General features: G+C 48.3%; 1 protein-coding gene across 2 annotated transcripts in view; it reads right to left on the bottom strand.

Annotated features, from left to right (window-relative positions):
* Positions 1 to 24,036, bottom strand: part of UNC119 (unc-119 lipid binding chaperone) — a 28,540-nt gene that overhangs the window by 1,154 nt on the left and 3,350 nt on the right. Inside the window, exons 1-4 of one of the 2 annotated variants that reach the window (XM_026656430.1) lie at positions 21,123 to 21,186; positions 7,750 to 7,863; positions 4,391 to 4,493; positions 1,933 to 2,105 (exon numbers count right to left, since the gene is read on the bottom strand). In XM_026656430.1, the coding sequence (XP_026512215.1) occupies positions 1,933 to 2,105; positions 4,391 to 4,493; positions 7,750 to 7,798 (325 nt within the window). In that variant the 5' untranslated portion in view covers positions 7,799 to 7,863; positions 21,123 to 21,186. Of the gene's footprint in view, positions 1 to 1,932; positions 2,106 to 4,390; positions 4,494 to 7,749; positions 7,864 to 21,122; positions 21,187 to 24,036 lie in introns of those variants that run through there. The other variant, XM_026656429.1, reaches the window with a different exon arrangement.

The following is a 24,036-nucleotide window of genomic DNA, read 5'->3' as shown; positions in this document are numbered from 1 at the left end:
TACTTGGTGCCCACCCATCTGCTTAGCTGGCTCACCTGCAGACTTAGCAGATGGTTTTCTGGAACATGAGCAGCCACAGCCTCAGTGGGGAGATGAAGTGTACCCCAACTGCCAAGTCCCCCCAGACTGCTACAATTTTCCCATCAGCAGACACTGGTCTCATGCTCAGTGTGACTTGTAGCACACAGCAGTACCACATCAGAACAGTAGTTTGGGGAGATTCAGTGGCTGGTATATGTTCCCAGCTCCCCACTCAGGCCGCTTATGTTTCAAGCAGTGGCCTTGCATAAAACCAGCTACCAAGTGTGCAGAAGATGAGCCAGATTGGTGCCCACCCACCACCAGGCGGAAGAAAGGGAGAAAAAAAAGTCTGCAGCTGCCAGAGTAAATCAAAGCAGTTCGGGAGGGGGAGGGGGGGGAAGCGATTTAGCAGACGGTTTTACACAAGGCAGCACTGCTGCCCCGACATGAGGCTGCCACACACCATGAGCTGCGCCAAGCACAAAACTGCATATGCAGAGGCCCCCTCTCTGCTGTTGAAAAAAATCGCAGTACTGGATTACTTTTGTGATTTCTGCAGTCCATGAAATTGTATTTTCTCAGGGCCCTATTAATAAACATTAATGAGCTTCTCCTTGCAACACTTCTGTGAGATGGGAAGTATCATCTCCATTTTACTAATGGGCAACCGAAGCACAAAAAAGTGAAGTGATTTGCTCAAGATCACACATGAAGTCTGTGACAGGGCAGGAAGTGAACCAAGATCTCCTGGGTTCCAATCTAGTGCTTTAACCATTAAGCCTTCCTTTCTAAGCACAAGGTTTAAAAGGGAGCTGAGGGTGAGGGGAGCAGAGGGGCGCTGCACTCAAAAAGTGACTAGGGACATGCCATTCTTACTCAGAATCTGCTTCCTGTGATTACGTCTGACACTCTAAAGTTCATACCATTGCACAAGCAATACAAAAATCTCTTCATATTAGGGTTCCACTTATAAACTGTTTAATAAATGATTGGTAGATGTTTTAATAAATGGGTAATCAATTATTAGTGTCCAACAGGTTGCTTATAATCACCTATAAGCACATCAGCGGAAAGTGCTTATAACTACCTATATAACATACTACTCAGGCCTGTTACATGCTTATAACATCTATTAATCATTTGACCCTGCACAGGCTGTTTATAAGTGAAATTAATATAGTGTGACCAATACATCTACAGAAGAGTGAGCGCTCTATTGACCATTGTCACCTATGGTAAATTCTGAGTGCAGAATCTTATCTCTGAAGAAGGAGGTAGAAAAAAAAAAAATACAGCTCAATTTTTGAGTCCTAGGTAGTTTGCAGAGCTGGCATTTAGGCAGAAAAACTCAAAACTTGGCACATTTGACATGACTGTTGTTGAAAGAATAAACATGAAGGTACAACCCCCCCACCCCACCCCCATCATCAGCACAGAGCTATTCTTCTGCTGATAGCCAAGGCCCCAGGGACTTGGGCCAAATCATTTACATCTAATGTGCAACAATCCTAATTTCTGCAGCTCAGCGGCACTAAATTATACAGCAACGTTAATTGATTACAAAATAACTTAGGTCTTCACAGTTTGATGGAAATAATTCTAAAAATGCACCACAAAATGAAATGTTGTAGCCGCATCAATCCCATGATATTAGAGACACAAGATGGGTGAAGTAATATTTTTCATTGGACCCAACTTCTGTTGGTAAGAGAAAAGCACAGCCATTTCAGCGGTGGTTGTACATCTGGCACAAGAATGTGATTTCTCTATTAACACAGATGCTTCCAAATAGTTTTTGTACTCTCCCATTCCCACTTAACAATAAATACATGGCTCCATTTGGGATGGAGCCCTCCAAAATAACTCCGTTTATCGTCCCTCCCTGGCAACCCATTGACTGGGAAAACTTACTGAGATCCTCCGAGAGCTGTGGGAATTCATAGATGTGTTCACAAGTGTTTTTACTGCTGGGGATGCAGAACCCAAATTCAAAATCAAAACTCTTGAGCAGCTGATCCCGGAAGTAGTGCCTCTCAATCATGCGGAAGTTATTAATGGGCTTGTCCCCTACTGTGAACTCTACCCTGCAATGGAGAAGAAAGGAAGATTGAAACAAGGAGTTTTGTTCCTGGTCAAAAGTTTCTGCTCACCACACACAACTGAGTCCTTTTAAACAATGCTGAAAATCTTAAAGCAACTGCTCCTAAACATGCTTGTATAAAGGCACACAATGTGATGCTACAAATCAGCCAGGAAGCAAAGCAATCAGGATTACACAATGCACACAATTATTTTTCCTGCACAAAAGTGAAATACGAGTGTGAATTTCACCAGTTTAAATCACCATCAGTAGAGGAAAAGCTGCTCAAACATATTGCATAAACAGCAGAGCATTCAGCACAGCTTCCTTAGTATAGGTGGATTTTTTCAAAAGCTATTTTAATTAGGGCTGTCAAGCGATTAAAAAAATGAATTGCAATTAATCGCACTCTAAAATAATAATAGAATACCATTTATTTAAATATTTTGGGATATTTTCCACATTTTCAAATATACTTATTTCAATTACAACACAGAATACAAAGTGTACAGTGCTCACTTAATATTTATTTTTGATAAGTACTTGCACTGTAAAAAAAGAAATAGTATTTTTCAATTCACCTAATATGAGTACTGTAGTGCAATCTCTTTATCATGAAAGTTGAACTTACAAATGTAGAATTATGTACAAAAAAAACTTGCATTCAAAAATAAAATGTAAAATTTTAAAGTCTGCAAGTCCACCCAGTCCTACTTCTTGTTCAGCCAATCACTCAGACAAACAAGTTTGTTTACATTTATGGGAGATAATGCTGCCGGCTTCTTATTTACAATGTCACCTGAAAGTGAGAACAGGTGTTCTCATGGCATTGTTGTAGCTGGCATCACAAGATATTTACGTGCCAGATGCACTAAAGATTCACATGTCCCTTCATGCTTCAACCACCCCAAATGAAAGTGAATATTTATTGCTTGAACAGAGTAGCAGGCAATAGGATGAAGAGGCTGGCATGCAACTTGGATTCTTTGTCCCAAACAGTAAGGATGTGGATTCCCAACCAAAGCACAACGTTAGGGGTGCTTGTTTTAAGACTCTAGAGGCAGAAACCTTCACTTTGTTCCTAAACATTCTGCCTACAAGTTCTCATTCTTTAAAATTCAACCTTTAATTAGGATGTAATCAGACATCCAAAAAATGCTGTTTGTCTTCTTTAAAAGTTAGACTAATGCAAACCTCTTTTTAAGAATAGCCCTGCTTTGAAACTGAAACAGTTTCCCAAATTCCAGTCTGACATGAATCCAAACTAGTGACTTCTACACACCTGAAAAATGGGATTGGTACTGAAACAGCAGCTGATGTTTATGTAATTAAAGTATTGTGGATGTGATCCTATAATACTGATGGGCATGAAGCCTTTAATCTGCTGTAATAATTTATACATAAGTGAACGTGGAGAAAACAAAAGGATCAGACACAACCTGATCCAATATCCTGTAGGCAATCTCTGAGGAGAGCAGAAAGGGCCCTCCCACCCAACCTAGAAGGGAAGGTATGGGCATCTCAGCCAAAACTTGCACCTCTCTACCCACAACACCCCACCATAGATACATTGCTACCTGTAAGGGAAGGACACGTTTAGAGCGAGCTAGGCTCACCTGGAATAAATTAATAAACAACAAATTCCCTGAACCAGTTAGTTTTTTCATTTTTCAGGATATGCTTCCCCCCAATATATGCACATCTGCATTTTACAATTTAAAAGTCAGTGGCAATATTCTTGGACTGAAGTTTTACAGAAAAATCTGTTTTATTGGTGCTGCACTTTGGCATCATTTATTGACATGCACCAGGTCCTACCAGACACACCAAAGGTAATGCAATGGTGCAAATTTTGATGTGCTTTAAGTGTTCACATTGTAATTCATTATTCCATTCACATCCATGGAGTGATGCTGGGAATGAGGGAGGCTGCAGATCCCTCTTTCAAAATCTGAGCAACTGAGACAGCAACTGCCAAGCCACACTTCTCGGAAGAGGAGCTGGGATACCTGCGTGTAGCCTGTTGGTTCTGCACCGCCACATGAGACCCTAGCATTAGTCTCTTGGACCCCATTTCTCGATTCGGTACAAGCACTGGGCAGGTTCAATGTTCAAACCTCAAGGTGTTAGGAGATCCTCTTCACAATCAACAAAAAGCCTCTACTAAACTGACTTAAGTTGCAAACCTATCTGGTACCTACAGCAAACTAAAGACATTTTCACCCCAACCAGTAAGTGTGCAACCGATTTCAGTACTACAAAGAGCAGCACAATACCCCAGGTACTTACGTGGCTCCAACTTGCCGAAGTCTAAGGAAAGCTGGGGTGAACTGATAGCGTACAAACCGTCCGGCATTAGGGTCAACATCCTTTTTATCACCATGTTCACGTTCTGGAATGGCACAAATCAAATCATCATTGTGGACTGAGAAATGGGAACCTAAGGAGAGCATCTTTAACTGGTACCTTGAAGTCCCCCCTTCCCCTTCAGAGATCCTCCATTCCTGATACTGCCTGTCTCCTCAGTTTGAAGGCCCAGCCAAAGATTGCATAAGATGTTTGTGAACAAGTCAGGCAAACTCAGGCACTGAGAAGTTAACTATCTGCAGAAAGTGGCTAATGTTTACTTATCTACCAGGGGTCCTGCGCTGTGTATTGTCTGTAAAGAGCTTGGATATCCTCAGGTGGAAGGTAATATAAAAGTACAGTATTACACCTCTACCCCAAACAGTTCCAGTCACTGATGCTATGTCAGCTAATCTATTTGCTTGTTTGTATCCCTAACGAGTATGAATACTTCCAGAAAACTAAAGACAGATCTACCATCTGCCTGCTTCTTGAAGGAAATGTAGTGATAGAGATAGCACAGTCCAACTTTGCAGCAGCAATTTCTTTGTGAAGGAATCAAGTCAGTTGTGGCAGTAGAGAATGAGGTGGGCCTCTCTCTGGATCTCCTCAACACATTCTCATTATTTTATTTTGGTTCTTCAGAGCTGATTTTATCATGTGGCTATCACTGTCCACAAATCAGTGTGGGGCTGTAGTGTTGCTTCAGAGCCATAAAGTTTGGCTCTTCAGCTCTGTTCTTCTCCTCATGCCATTCCATGGGGATAGCATCCCCTAGCAGAAAGCGGTAATGCACACACTGGATTCCAGCTCTATAAACATGGAAGAATCTGAAAACAGTTATACAAAGTAAATGTTTGCAGAAGAAGCTGGCAGTGGAGGCCAGGTCACTAGCTTCTCTCTCCCACTATCTCAGGAGTTGGCTCACAAGTATAAGACAGGCATACAGTTTGGAATGACTGGCAACCTCCGCTCAATGGAGACTCACTGCTGGAATGGCAGGAGAGTTGAAGGCAAGGACACAGGTGATTTAACAGTGGAAAGTAAGGCCCAGAACTGGAAGATCCACTGGTGCTGCAAATGTGCTAGCAAAGATACATATGGGAAGCTTGCACAGCACTTACCCTCACTATCCCTGGCTAGAACAGACATAAGAAACCTATTACTTTCCATGGCATCAAATTCAGTAACATTTTGAGGGGTTGAGGGAGAATCAATAAACACACATAATGGGAGCTGACATGCAGAAAAGTCTAGAAATGCTAGATTTCCCAACTCCCATTTTCCTTCTGAGTGGGATCTCCGGCACAGACTTGCCACTTCTGCCATATCTGCTGTTTATTCTGTCACTTACAGCATTAAGACTGCCCTGCAGCAGAGCACAGCAAAGGGTCTGCCTGCTACTTCTGCACACCTCCCTCTATTTACTGGCTGCTGGAGAAACTGTTTACAGGCTACTTTCATTCTCTATCACTGAGCAGGCAAGAGCTTTACATTCGGGGAACAATATTTTAAGTTATTTATATGACTGAAATATAAAGGGTGTGTTCCTCAAATGTAAATGTTGATCTCAATCCCAGCTGCAAAGTCATGCTGCTACCCAGTTAAGTGTCCCAACTCTTGCACTTCTGTGTCAGTAAAGATTCTAGAGTGTTTGGAGTCACTATGCTGTCTCCTGGAGAAGATAAAAATGGCCACACTGGGTCAAACTAGTGGTCCACATGGAAGACAGGATGCTGGGCTAACAGTGACCAGTGCCAGATGCTTCAGAGGGAAGGAACAGAACATGGCAAATATCAAGTGATCCATCCCGTCGTCCAGTCCCAGCTTGTGGCAGTCAGAGGTTTAGGGACATCTGGAGCATCGGTTGTGTCCCTGACTATCTTGGCTAATAGCCATTGATGAACCTATCCTCCATGAACCTGTCTAATTCTTTTTTGAACCCAGTTATACTTTTGACTGCGGGACACTGAATGAGCCATTTCAGCTTTGTGCTTCAGTTTCTCCATCTGTAACATGAAGAAAACTCCATTTCACGTGCAGGGAGATAGAGGTTCAAAGGGACACTTAACTTAAAATATAAGTCATGCTTCTGTCTGAATTGTCATTATCATGGTTACAAGTAACACCAACGATTTAACAGAGATTAAACAAACCCTGTGTGTTTCAGTTTGCTTACTCTGTGTCTTTGATAGCACTTCACATATACTCAGTTCCTCCTCTACAGACAGAGTCTCCCTTTGGAGAAGTGTCTCTTCCCTGCTGCTGCGTGAAAGACATTTTAAGCAATAGGAAAACAGGATTGTGAAACCACAGAAATTGGCAGGGGCACTGAGAAGCTGGTGTCAAATCTGAGACTACTGCTTCCAATGACACTAACCAGTTTCACCATGACCTCATACCGCTGCTCTCCCATTTATGTGCAGTATCCACCTGTTGCTTCTTGTCACATGTAGCAAATTAAAAACACTGGGGAAGGGACTTGCTTTTTTATCACATGTCCATATTGGCACAACGGACACTGATGCAGGCTAGTGCCTACAGCCTGCAGGCCAGATCCGGCCAGTCAGGGTGCTCAATGCGGCCCGCAGGATCGCCAGCCCCATGGCGCAGCGGGGCTAAGGCAGGCTTCCTGCCTGCCCTGGCCCTGCTCCCGGAAGCGGCTGGCACCATGTCCCTGCGGCTCCTGGGGGGGAGGAGGGCTCCGTGCGCTAACCTCACTTGCAGGCACCGCCCCCCACAGCTCCCACTGGCTGGGAATGGGGAACCGCGGCCAATGGGAGCTTCGGGGGCAAGGGCAGCGCACGTGGCAGAGCTGCCTGCCGCTCCCCCACCACAGGAGCCACTGCTGGACATACTGGCCACTTCTGGGAGCAGTGTGGGGCCAAGGCAGGCAGGGAGCCTGCCTTAGCCTGGCTGTGCACTGCTGCCACCCTGGAGCCGCTTGAGGTAAGTGGCGCCGGGCCAGAGCTGCACCCCAAAGCCCTCCTGCACCTCAACCCCCTGCCGCACCCCAACCCCCTGCCCTGAGCCCCCTCCTGCTCCCCAATCCTCTGCCCCAGCCCTACATACAATTTCCCCACCCAGATGTGGCACTCGGGCCAAAAAGTTTGCCCACCCCTGGCCTAGAGGCCCAACTTCGATAGGAATATAATTTTTTTAAAGTGACTAGATTTCAAGTTGACAGTGCTATTTGAGAAGTGCTTGGAGTGAAAGGGGCTGGAGAAAGGCAAAGGTTATTTCGTAAGAAGAGAGATGTGAAGTGGCATTTGTTTAATAGTGACAACACTCTCTGCACTCACCTGAGGCAGGTGGTTTAGTGATTTCAAACAGTACTGTGCCAGACTCCATGTCTCGGATTTTAAACCTGGTGAAATCTATTTTATACACGTTTTCCTCAGGAGTGCACAAATAATCTGTGGAAGGAAAACAAATTCAGTAAGGAAAGTGTGTGTGGCCTTGGCTTGGACTTCAGACTGCTCTCTGGGATCACAACCAACAGTGGGGGTGGCCAAATGCACCCCAAAAACCCTTTTCTTTAATACAGAGCTGCAGCCTACAGAGGCTACAATTCCCAGCTTGCAGTGCTCCATGTTGATCCAAATGGAAAGATGAAAAGATGGAAAAATGCCTTCTCCCAAGACATGGAGGACTCATTACCATGCCCTGACCCTGGCCCTCCACCTTCTGGATCCCTTTTCTTCCAGGGCACAGAAAAGCAGTCAGCATTCAATAAAGCTCTGACCTTTTCAGTTTAAGAAGTTTTGCCTGTTTTTTTTAAAAACCTCCCTCTGGCAGAATGCAAATGCCAAGCAGCTTTGAAGCCATTAAGCGGACTTCACTGAAATAGAACAAGTATTCCCAAGACACAATATTGCCTCACCTCTCTGTTCACACTAGTCTGGGGGGTAAGTTCTGCTACCTTTTCTTCAGCACTCATGGAAGCTAATAGGAACTTGCCTGCAGCTATTTTTAACTAGAGGTGGATCTTGACTAGACCGTGGTCTGCTAATGGGGCCCTTTGCTGAGTCAACCACTGTTAAGGTCTGTGGCTGAACACCACTCTTTCCAACCCTGGTCATGCTTTGTCTTCGGACCAATTCCAATTCCCTGCCACTAGACAGCAACTCTACCTTTGTGCGGGAGGGGAGATCAGTAGTCCTTGTGGTTACTCTCCATGTTACAGAGGTACAGAGTAAAAGCAGCTCTGAAAACCTATTTTATGCTGGCAAAATTAATTTGGACCTCCAATATACGTAAGTGAACTTAGCTTGCAAATGCATGAGTGAAGAACAGTGTGTGGGGCCTTTCTGAGAGACTTGCTCTAGAGCAGTGGTCCCCAAACTGAGGAGTGTGGAGGAATGTTCTCCACCCCCAGGCCAGCTCCACCTCTAGCCCCAGCTCCTCCTCCAGCCCAAGCTCCTCTGCTGAGCCAACTGTGCAGTAATGGCGCAGACAGATTCCATTACTAGTAAGGGGGAAGTGACAGGAAAAATTTGGGCACCACTGCTCTGAGGTTTGAGCACAACTGGAATCTAGAATTCCTGAGTTCTAATCCCAGCTCATCCTCTGCCACCAACCCCTACTATGGCCTTGGGTCAATCACTTAATGGCTGTGCCTGCTTCCCCACTTCTAAAATTGGGATCATACCCACCTCCCAAGGGTGTGGTAAGGGTCAACTAGCTAAGGACTTGTCTACACTTACATTGAGAGGTCTAGGTTTGATATTAGGAAACACTATTTCACTAGGAGGGTGGTGAAGCACTGGAATGGGTTACCTAGGGAAGTGGTGGAATCTCCATCCTTAGAGGTTTATAAGGCCCGGCTTGACAGAGCCCTGGCTGGGATGATTTAGTTGGGGTTGGTCCTGCTTTGAGCAGCGGGTTGGACTAGATGACCTCCTGAGGTCTCTTCCAACCCTAATCTTCTATGATTCTTCTATGAGTGCTGTAGCTGCACACTAGTGCATAGTGGAGACTATGTCTATGTCCATGGGAGAGCTTCTCCTGTTGGCATTGGTACTCCACCTCCCAGAGACGTGATACCTATGTCAACGGGAGAAGCCCTCTCATTGACATACTGTGATCTACACTGGAGGTTAGTTCAGTATAACTACGTCGCACAAGGGAGTGGACATAGTTATACCGACATAAATTTGTAGTGTAGTGTAGACCAAGCCTAACACGTGCGAGGGAATTACTGTAGGTTCCAGATAGGAGGAGCGTGCTTTAGAGGAAGCACAAATGAAGTGCTTATACTAACTACGGTGTTGGGCAAATCCTTGGATAGAAAATCACCCGTGTGATTCAAGATTGCCCCAGTACATTAAGAATGTATCTTAAATCCTGCACATTGTGACTAGCAGGATAGAGAAAAAGATATCCTATGATCTCTGCACAACGAACTGTACCAGGAGCCAAACCGCAAAGTCCTCAGGCTGAGATGTGCAATCACAGGAACCAGATCCCAGCACTCTAGAGCAGAAACAAAGACATGTGTTTGATCATTACCATGTTGCTAGCCTGTACTGTGCATTTAATCTGAGGTTTTGTGTGACTTTTCAGCTGCTGTGTTACTGAAAGTTAACTGCACATCCTGTGCCTTTCCTCTTCCAGGAGCCTCTTTGCAGATGCTCTTAACCAGAGAACTGTTTGAGCACTCAACAGCATCAAGAACAGAAGCATTAGATTTACCCTCCACAGGATTTTACTGCTGGGTGCCATCACCAGCAGATAGTGAAAGTTCATAGGAAATGGAGTCTGTTAGGGATGCTATTAAGCACAAAGCTTTCTGTTGGCATGTGGCAGTGACATTTCCCTCTCAGAGTATCAGTACAGAACAAGCAGAAACACTAATAGCATCTCTTTGATTGTTGGTTTGGCCAAAATAATTTTCTTCCTATCCGAGACCTGTGCAGAAGCTCAACTATGTCAGTCATCACAAGTCCAGCTGAAGCCCATTGCTGAGGGAAGAAACCTATTAAAGCAAAGCATTCTTTCAGCTGCATAAAACCCCACATTTCCTGGTGACACTTGAGGCAGAGATAGCCCAGGCATTTAAAGCAACACTCCACTCTGAACTCCAACAAGAAAACCCTAAACTTGCGTACGGGGAACGTGTCATGTGAAGATACATGAGGGTTAAGGGTCAGCGCAGGGCCAGGCCAAACTGTTAGCAAGTCTGATCTGGCTGGAACATTCTAGGATAATTACATAAGTTAATTTGTGCCCCACAGGCACAAATTAACATCACTTCCAGAGGCTACTGCTTCACCTGCTGCCCACTATCAAAGGCCTTGATCAGGTGGCTGTGCACCTAATTGCAGAGAGAGGCAGCTGCTTCTGAAAAGTGTAAGAGCCACAGTCAGTAACATGATCAGACCACATGCTCCAGACAAGTGAACTATTTGGTTGGGGAGGGGGGGGGTGCATCTCTGCAAGTCATGTTTGTCCACAAGTTAATAATTAACTGTTTTTCTTCTGCAGAATTCTTCCCCAGCTAGCACCATGGCAACAGTTATCCCCATCCTAGGCAGCAGTGGTTGCTATAGTAACAGTGTCAGTGGATCATCCAAACGAGAGAGCAGAGCTATGTGCAAAGAGCTTCACAGAAAGCAGAGGGCTGGCCAATCTCTCTCTCTGACGTTGAAAAACCTTCACCATCTTTTCCAGCTCTGCTGGGGGAAGTCTTTGAAACATCCTCATCTTTACCAGTACTCTGGTACCTAGCTGGACCCCCGCCAGGTTAGCTGCCAGGGAGAAGGTAGGATTTGATGCAATTAGTAAGAGCTTTTCTTCCCTACCCCCTAGAATGGCATTGTCCAGTCTCCTAGCAGGAGAGAGAGAGAGGGACACGCTTGATGTGGTATCAACCCAGCTCCTCTCAGGGCTTGTCTACACTACCGCGGTAGTTCGACGGCTGGCAATCGAACTTCCGGGTTCGATTTATCGCGTCTGGTGTGGACGCGATAATTCGAACCAGGAAGTGCTCGCCATCGACTGCGGTACTCCACGTCAGCGAGAGGAGTACCGCGGAGTCGACGGGGGAGCCTGCCTGCCGTGTGTGGACCGCGTCTGAACCGCGGTAAATTCGAACTAAGGTATGTCGACTTCAGCTACGTTATTCACGTAGCTGAAGTTGCGTACCTTAGATCGAATTGGGGTGTTAGTGTAGACCAGGCCTCAGAGTCTGTACTGAGATATTTGCTTCCTCCAAGTCCTGTTTTAAAAACAGGCTCTTTCCGAGCAGCTCCCATTATTAATGATGGAGACACTTGCTAACTGCCAGCCGCCCCAGCACAAACACTGCCTCCTCTCCCAAAGCCTGCTGTGTTTAAGAACCACCTCAGACATTTTGTAAGAAATGTGTTGGCAGAGAAGGAATCCAGCAGCTCATGTAAACCACTGGTGGGACCCTACCCTGACCCACAGATCTTCTTTACAAATAAATATTCCTAGAGAACCAGCACAAGCCCTGTCCACAGCCTGCAGCCACGGTGCGTGAGCTTTGCTCACTTGCAAGCAGAAGTCTCAGGATGCCAGAAAGCAGAGGTCATCTCTAACTAGCCTAGGACAGAGCAGGTTAAAGCCAGCCTCCTCTCTACAGAGATAGATCTGAGGAGTACAGGCTCCAACCTGGCCTGCTCCACCTTCACTAGATGGCTGCACCTCCACATTGAAGGGGGAGAAATGGCCACAGGCAACTCTGAAGAACACCGTACGTTGTATTTGGCCTACACTCTGACACCCAAGCTGTAGGGTGCTGGCTCTGAGTCATCTACATAAAGTCTTCTCCTTCCTACTTAGTCACTTCTACCAGCTCCACATTGACCTGTGTGGCTCTACAGAGGGAAGCATCACAAACTGACCAGAATCAGGGACTTCCATTTACAGACAGTCTGAGAGAGAAATACCTGCAGTCTCACTGCTGAGTGCTGACCATGGGTTAAGGCAGAAGGACCATGGCTAGAACCATGCTCAGAGTACAAGACCACACTGTACAATTGGAGGCAGCCCAGTGGCTGTCAGCGCCACTAGAACTACAGCTCAACCCCTGCAGCATGGTTCAATCAACGGCCAGACCTGGTGGGAGAGGAAAAGCCACTCCTCTGGGGAGCAGAATGAAGTAAGTATGTCCCAAAGCCCCACATCTGAGGACGAGGGTCAAATGATCAAACTGCACCAGAAGGGGCGTGGTGCTGAGCCAGCCCAAAAGCCCAAAACAACAAGTGGCAAGGTGAAGGGACGCCAGCGGACCAGGCAGCCCCACACGGAGGAGGTTTTATAAGAATAAGCTTTATATAAACTCAGGTAAAACAGAAAAATGTTTTTCATTCATGACTTTGCCTCTCCAGAGCCCCCCATAAGGGTGAGACACATGTCCTTGGAAAGACAAGGCAGGAACACAAGCATCCAGAAGCTTCTCTTCAGCTGGCAATCCACATGATATCAGGGTCTCCAGAAACAGAGTCCCATCTCGTCAGAGAGGAAGAGCCCCGATCCAGGAATTCTTCACACAGCTCCTCACAAACTTCAGAGCCAAAATATCTAATTGGAGGCTTCAGTGCCCCCCACCAAAATAAAAGTCTTTGACTCCTTAAAGACAGTGTCTGTGTATCCTGTGTATGCCCAAATCCAAAGGGGAAAATCCCTGTGGCAGCACAGACCGGTGTCAGCATCCTCAGCACTTCCATGGGATTTCATTCTGATGTCAAGTGCTGACACAACAGGAGGCCATGGCTGGCTATCAGGAGAAGATGGCCGTTTTCACACAAAGTCATAGGGAATCAGCCCACAACTCTGAGCATTTGCATGTGCACACAGCACAAGAACCTGCATACTGCAACTTGAAGGTTGCAGACAGCCAGGAAATACTAGAGACAAGGCCCCAGCAACAGTGATAGGTTGGCCATGTTGCAGGTCCTACATGTTTTGTAGGATGCATTTTATGACCCCAATATATTGAGCTGCATATTTAACAAGAAAAGAATCAGACATTGCATATGTGCAGCATAGCTGGGCTAATGCTGCTCACTGCATTGCCATTCTAACTGTACCAACTTAACATTGCATTAGCAGGTTTTTGCACCTAAATTCCCAGCTTTCTTTCTGAAAGAGGATAAATCCTGAGCTTGTCAGCTTGCGAGGCTTACAGATCCCCAGGCCGTCACCTGCAGAATTTGCAAGGTCCTTTCTCTACAATACATTATACAAGATCTGCTGGCTTCATAATCAGTAGATAAACTCAAAGCCACAAAATTATAATGGTTTAGCAATAAATGCAGATCGGGTAACACACAGAAGGAGGGGACTGCTCATGCATCAAGCTAACTGGTGTCTTTACACAAGATGAGAGCTTCCAATCTTATCTGCAAGACAACTCACTAAGTCTTTGCTACATGTAACAGATGAATGGCTAGATACACAAGATAGCCCAGCCACCATCAAACTTCCAGCTGCAAGCTCCTCTCCTTCCTTCTACAGATTAGCAAATAAATAAATCACCAAAAGAGAAGTTCAGTAACTTTGCAGTCCTCCCCACTTCCCTTGGGAGCAGGGCAGGACTGAAAAATTGCTTTCTGTCTAGAAAACGCCAGCAGAGGACAAGCGCTGTAGTCTGTAACATACAGACTCTGGTGTAAATTTAATACTGAGAGAGCTCTTGCATCTTTGAGAAGGGAAACAAAACAATCCCTCTGACCTGAATGAAGGGTGTCTGGTGCCATTGTCCCTCTCTGCCCCCATCCCATGCTGGCAACCAGTCACCACAAGTCAAACACGAATACCACCCCTTGAGGCCCGAGTTATAAAATCCTACACAGGTCACAAGTGAGATTAAATTTGGGAATCTCTTCTTGATCTCATGTGAGTGTTTGTCTTGATTGTTGGTTGGTTCCGTCTGCGCTGAGAAGACGTGCAGGACAGCAATAGCAGCTGCTGCTCAACAGTTCAACCAGAGTTGCTCAATTACTGGGTCCCTCTGGAACGAGGAAGGGAGAAGCACAAAGCACTTGTGAACCAGAGTTCACCTGTGCAGAAGATGCTAGAAGAGGGTATTCTGCAGGAAAGCCCAAGGCTGCATCAGAACTGCTGGCAGATGAGAAGCCTTGCCTGGATCCAGAAAACCCCCAGAGTAGCATGAGATTTCAGGGCCAGGGGTGCAACCCTGGCTTGGTGGAAGGAGATAAGCCAGTTTCACAACAGCAGTTCAATGAAGCACAAACACATTGTGAAGCCGAGCAGGGCACAGTTTCTGGGTCCCCACTCAGTCAAAGCGCTGCAGCAAGCAGAGGAGGGACATGTCACTGCCCATCCCAAGGAAGTGAACTTGTTACTCCTTCCCCACCTCACCAGCAGACACTGTCCGGCTCAGGGAACCAGCCAAGTTGTGACTTGGAACCCTTGCGAGCCTGAAGCGAGTGCACAGGAGGAGAGTGTGTATTGTTTTACTTCTATTTCTTCAGAAAGACTCAATTCCCCAAATGGTGCACGTGCAAGACTGGTGAGTCACAGCCTCATTGCACCGAGACAGTGATGGCCTCCTGCTACCCGCTGAGCAGGGCCACCATCATCACGCTCGCCTAGGTTGCAGGTGCAGAAAAAAAGGTGGCTGATGACAGTGCACATAGGACAGGCTACCTGGCATGTCTGCACATCCCAGTGACTGGCGCTAGAGAAGCCTTAGAGCCCCAGGGGGCACGCCTGGCTCTGGAGGGAGCTCAGTTGGCCGGATGGTAGGTGGAGAAGCACTGGTCAAATGTAAGGGCATTCCAAGTGCTTTACACACAGAGACCCATACTGTCAATGAGATGGTCCACCAGGGGTGGGTAAAAGCCCTACAAACCACCCTCAGGGCAGCCTAAACTTGAATGACCCCTCTCCCATGGGCGAGCTGAGTATGGGAACTCCAGGGAGGGGGCTTGGATGAAACAGCCCCATGGCAGAAGCAAAAAAGCAGGAAAAGATAGATAAGCAGGTGGCTGGAGCATCTGCTTGGGAATGCTGCCGGTTCCCACTTGGTCCCATCAGAGGGGCAGCCTCATCCCCATCAGAATGCACACATCTCACTGCCACAGCCAGGCACAGCTTCCTCCTATCCCTAAGTAGCTAAGAACAAAATGGCAATAGACAAGTTAGTACGTGCAGCTACACTAGCACTGCCTGTCCTCACCTCCCCTGGGCAGGGCAATGGTAACCTTGCTCCTGTTCTCATTTCAAGAGACACGCTAAGAGCCCTGATGAGGGCACTTCTACATCCTCTATGAGATTTGTTCCTTTAGTAACTACCCATTTTAGTCAAGTGCGTGCCAAAAATTAGCATGAAAGGCCCGGCTCCCATGTGCATTGGTGAGAGCATTTCCTCCACCACACACTGCTTCTTGGCTGGCCAGTTCTGCAATGGGAGAGGGAAGATGAGATTACACAGCATTCAGTGCCAATAATCAGGGAGAGCAGAGAACCAACCTGGGACCTCAAGGTCAGCCAAATGGATGTAATTCCCCCATAAAGCCCTGCAGATCACCAGAGCACACCGGCAGACCACCTCTATTCCCAGCCCGGTGAAAGGCCAAACTGGACTTTGGCAGCTTTATTGGGGCAGCTATAAGGAATTAATGGGGGATCAGGTGTGTGTGAGGGAGAATGCTCCCTGCAACCTCCCCCTTAAGATCAGGGCCCCCCAGCCCCATGAATTTACAGCACCCTCCATGGGGGTAAAGGGAAAATCCTCTAGCCCCACCCACACTTATTTATAGGCATCTCATCATTAGAGCATCTGAGCTCAGCTTTGGCAGATTTTATTCTAAGCTTTTAATTGTCCGGGGGTGGGGGGGGGAAGCAGAGTGCCAAAAGGAGGAGGAAGATCTTAGAATCTGAGAACGGCCCTTGGCCATACAGACAAGGGAGGCAGCAGCACTCACCTGGGGTGAGCGTGTCTTGCCAGCAGGCGCTGGAACAGGAAATTAAGAAGAGGCAAGAACCCCCTGGGTAGCACATGGCTGTTTTCTAACATGCTTTAAGAAACCAGGTCGGAGGCTATTTTGAAACCTGCTCCCGAGAGGTAAGCCAGGTGTAAGACGCAGACGCTGACACTGAACTCCTAGGAGCTGGCGATTAGGAGATTATCAGATTGGAGATGCTCGGGGGGGGGGGGGGGGGGGGCAAACATAGCCCAGACACACTGAACATGCAGGCTGGTGACACAGGGAAAGGCACCTTCTGTCTCCCCAGCCCAGAATACCCCTCTGCGGCAAGGGGGTGACAGCACCGGGGCATTACTCCTGGCATCCAGAGCAATGCAGCAAAAGGAAGAGGAAAGGAGACTCACCAGATACAGCAACATTAAAACCCCCTAGAGAAGAGGGCAGGGGAGACCAAGAAGCAGGATCCTAACAAAGCATACCGTATTGGAGCAAAATAGCAAGTCCTAGGTGGTTCCAATGCCTCTTGGGCTGGGCTGGGCTGAAGGCTGCCCAGCCACTTGATTACTCAAGTTTATGGTCTTGTAGACAAGTGCACAAACACTGCCCTGTATGGTTATCTCACGCCCTCCGCCCTACCCCAAGCCCATAGCAGCCCAGGGAGGGGAGCGTGAGGGAAGAGTAACTGAGGGGGAAAGGGGATGGAGGTAACCTGCTCAACAAGAGGCTTTTGAGAAGAAGGAGAATCAGTGATGTGTCCCAGCTAGCACCATGGTAAGGAGGTGGCATCATGGTTTCCCAGGGGGACCAAATCCTCACCCAGGCTCACCAGAGCAGAGCAGCTCCTGAAGGCTTCCTGTGGCTGCATGTTTCGTGGCATTACCTGCTTGAGTGCACTCTTGGGCCTGCACTTCTACTAACGTTCCTGCTGCAGTCCTCTTTGGGGTTCTCAGCCCTTCTACAGCCCAAGAGGCCCCCCCGCTCCAACCTCTGCAAAAGGCTTTGCTGGCCTTACAGCTAAGTATATTGGACTGTGGACACATCAGGACATGCCAATCCCACCTACGCTGGTTTCGATAGAGGCCATAGAAACGTGCATTGTGGCATTTCTAGTCCAATCATTTAAGCAGCAAGGCCTTGCCCAGGCAGTGTGCTAGTGCACGCCAGGTGGGGTGAACCAGGCCTAGGGAAGGTTTTGTGGAGGAGACGCGCTGGTGCGCACTAACGCACTACACACCGCGTAGCCAAGCCTCACACACCACTTGGATGGTATGTTCAATATTCGTTAAAGTTTAAAACTGTCTGAATAAAAATCCCTTCCCCTGAATTCATAGCTTGAGACCTGTAATGTCTTAGTCCTGCCAGCTTCCTTGGAGTCTTCCAGGCTAGAGAACAGACAAGCCCTGGATTACTAGTGAAAAGAACTTGCAGGAGAGAGCCCCAACCAACCAGACTCCACAGCCCCACCCGGGCCCCTCCCCCATTGCCTCTTCTGTCCCTGCGGCCCAAGGATTCCCAAGAGAGCAAGGCTGCATGCGCTGCCCTTTGCTACCACTTAGGGCTCATCTTCACTAGAGAAACAGCGACTAACCAACCCTACATCTCAACCCAAGAGTCCCTAAATCATGCCCCAGTCGCACTCCGAGCCCTACTGACTCTGCTCGGCTTCCCCCGAGGGTAAATCTGAAGGGACCCCACAGTGCATCACTAGTGCTGTGGCTGAGGATGTTGTGGAGAGAGTTCAGGCTCATGCTACGCCAAGCAAGGTATAGCAGTCCTCCAAGGGCTCTCCCACAGTGCCCCAGCCACTGCAAAAGGGCCTCTCTGACGAACTAACCTTCACTGCCAATGGTCAGACTGGCCTGACACCACCTCCCTGTATTAGCTGCCCACCGGCATGCAGGTGGGCCTCTGTTACAGGCTCCCTAGAGGTCAAATCGCCTCTCCCAGGAAGACGCTGCCAGGCTAGACCACAAGCCCCTTACAAAGACATGGCTTAGTGGGAAGGAAAGATAGATTAATAACAGAAACGAACAGTATGAAAGCAACTCTAGCAACTCATCATGTTGGAAATACAACTGTCCCCTACTGCCACCACTGCCATTGACCAGGTTTGCCAGAAAAGTTGCTGCAAAAGACAATGGAGAAGCAGCCCGAACAGCCTCCGACGTGACACAAGAACGGAGATGATGACATTCTACTAACACCACAGAAAATCCATTTTACTAAACTGAAGAGTCGGACAACCTTCCAAGTGCCCTTCAGGGCTGCAGTCAGCCCAATCAATTCATCCTGGGCAAGCTACCTTTGCTAAACTGACCATAAACCTGCCAGCAGAGACCAGACAGGCGGAGACGTGAGTTCGCCTGTCCATTCTCTAGAGCCCCTCTTGCCGAGGGGGGTTCATGGATTGGACTCAGGCACTATTTGGCAAACCAACTCCCCAGCACTTCGTTGGTAGCAGTGTCATAATTAGACCTATGATTTTACCCTGCCTGGGAACTTAACTGTAAGAAGTGAGTAAACATTCATCAGCTGTCACCGTGACCTCTAACAATAAATGAAGATGGGAAACAGTGCAAAAGGAAGACAGAAAAACGGAATTAGTCTAAACAAAAAGACCTCCAAACTGAAGGACTGTGTGAAAATCATGCCTGGTAAACAAGAACAGTGTAAGAGCAGAAGTCAATGAACCAAAATTGCTGAATTGGAAATTAGGCCTAATTGGTGGACAAATAATGAGGAAATAGACTATTCCACCCATCCCTGCCTTTCTCTGGGGGGAAAGCTGGCTACACTACACTGGCTGGCTGAAAGGCAAGAGACAGAGAAGGAGTAAGCTTCACCATTATGGCTGCCACCCTTAGTCTCTCCTGAGACCCGAGACCTTCTTCATCCTAATCCTGACCAGATGGGGCCAGAAAGGGACCCAAATGACAGCACCACCTCCCCAGCGCTAGCTATATCCCTACTGCCCCCTGTGAGGTGAGACTGTCTCCCCCACACATCCAATAAATGTGCCCTTACCTTCCCACCTCATTTCTTCTCTTTCCTATCCCTCTCCTTTTTCCTTCTGCCTAACAGGAGTCTGGCTCAGCCAGCCAAGCCTGCCATATCTTGCAACATTGCCGTGAGCCTGTGGCCAGACAGCAGCTAAAAGCAGTGCGCTAACCAGCCCGATACTGGTACAAGTTGCCAGGTCTCGGGATGGCTGGTGGGACTGTGTGTTGGGCCTGTGTTTTCCAGCAGTGAGGTTTCAAGTAAAAGTCAGCCCCAGAGCCAGAAGCTGCACTGCCTCTCTTTGCTAGGTATGGGCATTTGTCTTGTTCTGCTTTTTAGGAACCGGGATCAGATTAACAGACTGTCCGATGAGGGGTTTTTCCTTCTATTCTTCAGCTAAAGGAAAAGGGATGTTACAACAACAGTCTTGTTTCACATCTTACATTTCAAAGGCTTTAACTATTTTTCCTTCTTTTCTGCATCTTTAACAGAAGGCAATGCGTTTGCCATGGCACTAAGCAGGCCAAGGTCTCTTTATAGCAAATCCAAACCTGTTTTAACGCTGTTTATCAATGGACAGTGTCAGGGTCATGTGAACACCTCTCTCTTGGGCCCATGTTTTCCACTAAATTAATACAACAGTGGCCCCATCAGTTTCTGGAGCATTTAGGCATTTTTCACATTCCAAACATGCGGCCTGGAATCATGGCAGAATAGCAGCGAAATCAACTCCCTTGGATTTTGTCTATGCTTGGCACTAGCCCCAACTGAGCCACTGGTAGCCAGTTTCTGGCAGGGCTCCTCCTGTGCAAGTCGTGACTTTCCTCATCACATTTGGAGTTTGCACCATGGCAGCTACAACAGCCACCAACAATGGATGATCCCCCAAGACAGACAAAGCCTTCACTTGGAAAAGGTGAAATGCTACCAAATGCCACAATGCTACAGAAGGGATCTAATCACACCCTGCCTAGATACACATTAGCCTCTGCAACCTGTGAATCCACCAGTCTTCATTATTTCCAGCATGCCTGAGCACAGCAGAGCGAGGGTGTCCTCCACAGGCATGGACACCTTTCTGGGCAGGCAGCATGGGAAGGGCAGTGCCCTCCTGACTCCTTGGCCAACCCAGGCTGTGTTCCTAGAGCGGATGTCAGCCTTAGATTTACAGAGGGACATTTCTTCCCCTCCAGCTGCGCTTGTAATTAACTGCAATCTGAAATTAGCTTTGCCCTCTCCCCGGTAATCCCAAGTTAATCAGGCTCTAAGGTTTTCCTCTTGTTGTGAGTGTGGCTGTAACAGCAAGTGACAAATCCTGCTAATAGCAAAGCAAATGCTACACTCGCCTTCTGTTTAATCCATCTGGAGCAATGCCAGAGGTGAGCTCGTGGAGGAGACAGTGCTTTAGTAACAGCAACCCTGCGTTCTCCACACAGCCACCTCTTGATAGGTCTGGTGCAGGGCAAGGCAATGGAACTTGGGGGAGGTCACGTTAAGAGGACACAATACGCCCAGGATAGCTTGGACAGCATCTTCCCCACTTAAGCTTATTAGGGGCAGGGAAACATTGAGAACACAGGCCAGCTGGCTTTCCTGGCTTCCTGCATATATCAGCAAACAGAAGGAGCTTCCGTGAATTGGAAGCAAGTGTTCCTTTGCCACAGGGTTCACCAAATGTTGTACACAGCACCTCTCACCACAGCCACTCAGCTGCCCTGAGCCATCTAAAAGGCTAGTCCCTTGTGAGCTAGATTTACCAGTGTCCCCTTTGGGAGCGGAGACCTCCTTCCAGCCGCTTGTGGTTCCATAACAGGGCTCCCACAGCGCACTCGCGGACGGCTCAGCACTAAGCCGGTTTTTAATGTCAGCGGGTATTACTGTGGTAATTGCTGAGTAACCAGCCCGGACGTTGGAGAGAGCAGCTGTTCCTCTTACATAAAACCACAGCCTTTTAGACACAGTTCTGCCGGCTCCACCCCCGAGCTGCCAGCTCCACCAAGCCAGCCCCTTCCTGGGGGCGTTTCAGTGCCAGTCCAAAGGACACTCAAGCCAGAGGGCTTGGAAGAGCAGCACCATGCATCCTGCATTCAGAGTCATGTTTTTCCCAACCCAGGGGTTAGAGATTCCGAGTTCAAAACACCAGAAAACAGCAGCTGGGAGAAGTCCTAGGGCCTGCTTCCCACCCCCAGCATCACAGGACCTTAACCCTCAGGGCCCTGGAGAACTGCCTCTTCCAGCCTTTGTCATGGCTGGCCAATTTCACAAGTGCTTCAGGAACCCTGGGGAGTCTCTGCCCAAAGCAGAGTGGCCAGGGGATGAGATAAACACACGGAGAACTAGAAGGGGCATTGCTGGCAATGAGATCACAGAATTCCAAACATGTCGCCTAGTCTCTAAAGCACATGTCACTGCAGCATCTCAGCACCTAAGCCAGTCTAGCCCATGCTGGGCCTGGACCCATTAGAACCGGGTTAGCAGAAGACTTCTTAGCCTTGCTCTGCCATAACCGGGATCCCTCAGCACAGCAGACTAGCGAATCTCCACATGGCACAATGGAAGGCCCATTCTTGGACCTGATTAACCCAGGCTATTCACTCTGGTAATGACTCTGTCCAGGTGAAAGGCTGATGCTCATTCACAGCAATAGAAAGAAGCCTCTGAAGTGCTCCAGATGAGGAGGCACTTCAATTGTCCAAGGGTTTGACTGATAAAAGCCTGCGCAGCCTTTTGCTATAGCCAGGGGTCACCATCCCCACCCGTCTGAACTGAACTTCCTGCACTAAGGACCCACGCACCTTGGGCCTCACCACTGCCTAGGAACAATGAGAAGAAACTAAACTGTGCAAAGCATTGAAGGTGCCGTAGCCCGAGCTACATTTGTAGCAGCGTGTGCTGTGATGAGTCCGATCCCAGGGACAACACCGCAGACAGAGCTTCACCAACCCAATGGCCAGCCCAGCTCCACCAGCTGACTCAAAGCAGCTCCAACAGTGACACTTTGGGGGAAGGACGGAAGGGATGAGAGCGCGAGCCACTGCAGCGCCAGGGAAGTGTGGCTGGATCTTATCCCATAGCCTGGAAGGGCAAAAGCCCCAAGCAACCTTACTGCTGCAATACCAAGGCTTTCCAGCAGCAAGAAGGGTCTTTGCACATTTCCTCCCAGGGCTGAGCTGATGTAACACGCGAAGAGCAGGGAGAAGGGTTGGCGAAAGACCAACTCTGTTTCAAATGCTGCCCATTTCCCGGGTTTGGGATTTTCTAAGCCTTACACTAAAACTGTGGTAGGAGAGTTCACCTAGTATCTAGAGTCAGCTCTGGACTGGGACAAGCACCTAAAGCAACAAGGCTGGTCCACTGGGCCTAGGGGAGCTTAACTTGAGAACAGCTAGGACAGAAAACAACTCTGAGCACTTGCATTTCACACTTACCCTCAGAGTGCCAGGGGAGCCTAGAGTAGGTTTCCCTGCCAAACCGGCTCACCTCAACCACCCTCTGCGCCCCGCCGGCAGGAAAGGCTGAGACTGGAGGAGATGTCAGCCTCTCTCCCACAGCCAGTGCTCCTTCCCATCCCTGCAGCGCCTTGCAGAGAGAGAGACAGGACTGCAAGAACGGCTGGATGTTTTCAGCATCTGTTTGCGCCCGTTCGCTGAGTGCCACGTACAATTTGACATATTCTGTGGATTTCAATAATTTATGCAGTAGGAATGAAAAAGGAGCCTTCAGCCTCTAAAGTGAATGGTGTCCAAAAGAGGAATGGGCACTGAAAAGCGTGTTTCGAAAAACCATCCTTCTGCACTTCCAGGGAGCACGGGATGGGTACTGTAGGCAGGACCAACGCACCAGGACCTGGCGCAGATCTTGTGTATCTCTTGAGCAAAATGAGCTCCATCAACTGTGCATGGGGGGGGATGGTCTGTGTCTGCAACACCACTACATTCCACATGTGCCTTCACTGCAGCCCCTGCCGTGCAAAGACACTGCCCAGCACACTCCTTAGGTGCCCGTGGCAAGGCCTGGCACCAGCCAGCTACGATACTAGTCCCACATCCAATCAAATGGAGCAGTCACACAAACTGGGGTCATTCTGCACAGCCCAGTGACGAAGAAACAAGGCCCTGGGAAGGAGTGAGGGTAGGCTCCTGCCAGGCACAGAACACCTCCAGAGCCAGCCTGTCCCAGGGACAGGACTGATCCTGCAGCAGTTGGGCTCTTCTTCTTCAGCGGAGCATCCATCATGCCACCTGCCCAGTCACAGCAGGACCCTGATAAGGAGCCAAACAAGGGAAGGGGAGTCGCTCTCTCTGCTTGTTAGCAGTCCCTGCCTGTCTGCTCTGGAACATGCGGCTGGTAATGCAAGGATGGGAAACCCCTGTGCTGTGAGGGGGCCGGGGGAAGCAGATGGGCACAGGGATAATACACCCTCTCTACACACCTAGGCATGGTGTTGAGACGGGGAACGTGCACATGGCTCACACTGCAGCAGGGTCCTGGCACGTGGACACCATGGGGATGGCAGGGGAACATTCTGCAAAAGTAAAGCTCTCAAGCTCTCACAGGGACCTGCTCAAGAAGCGTCAAGGGACAAGGCCATCAAAGGACGTAACTATATGGTTTGTTTCTGGAACTGCTGTCCCCTACTTAGAGAAGGTGGCTACAAGTGTGGGTTCATCA

This window comes from Terrapene carolina, unplaced genomic scaffold (genome assembly GCF_002925995.2).
Source record: "Terrapene carolina triunguis isolate 2854851 unplaced genomic scaffold, T_m_triunguis-2.0 Scaffold231, whole genome shotgun sequence".
NCBI classification, from domain to species: domain Eukaryota; kingdom Metazoa; phylum Chordata; order Testudines; family Emydidae; genus Terrapene; species Terrapene triunguis.
Note: the sequence above shows the minus strand (reverse complement) of the source record. Positions and strands in the feature narration are given on the sequence as shown.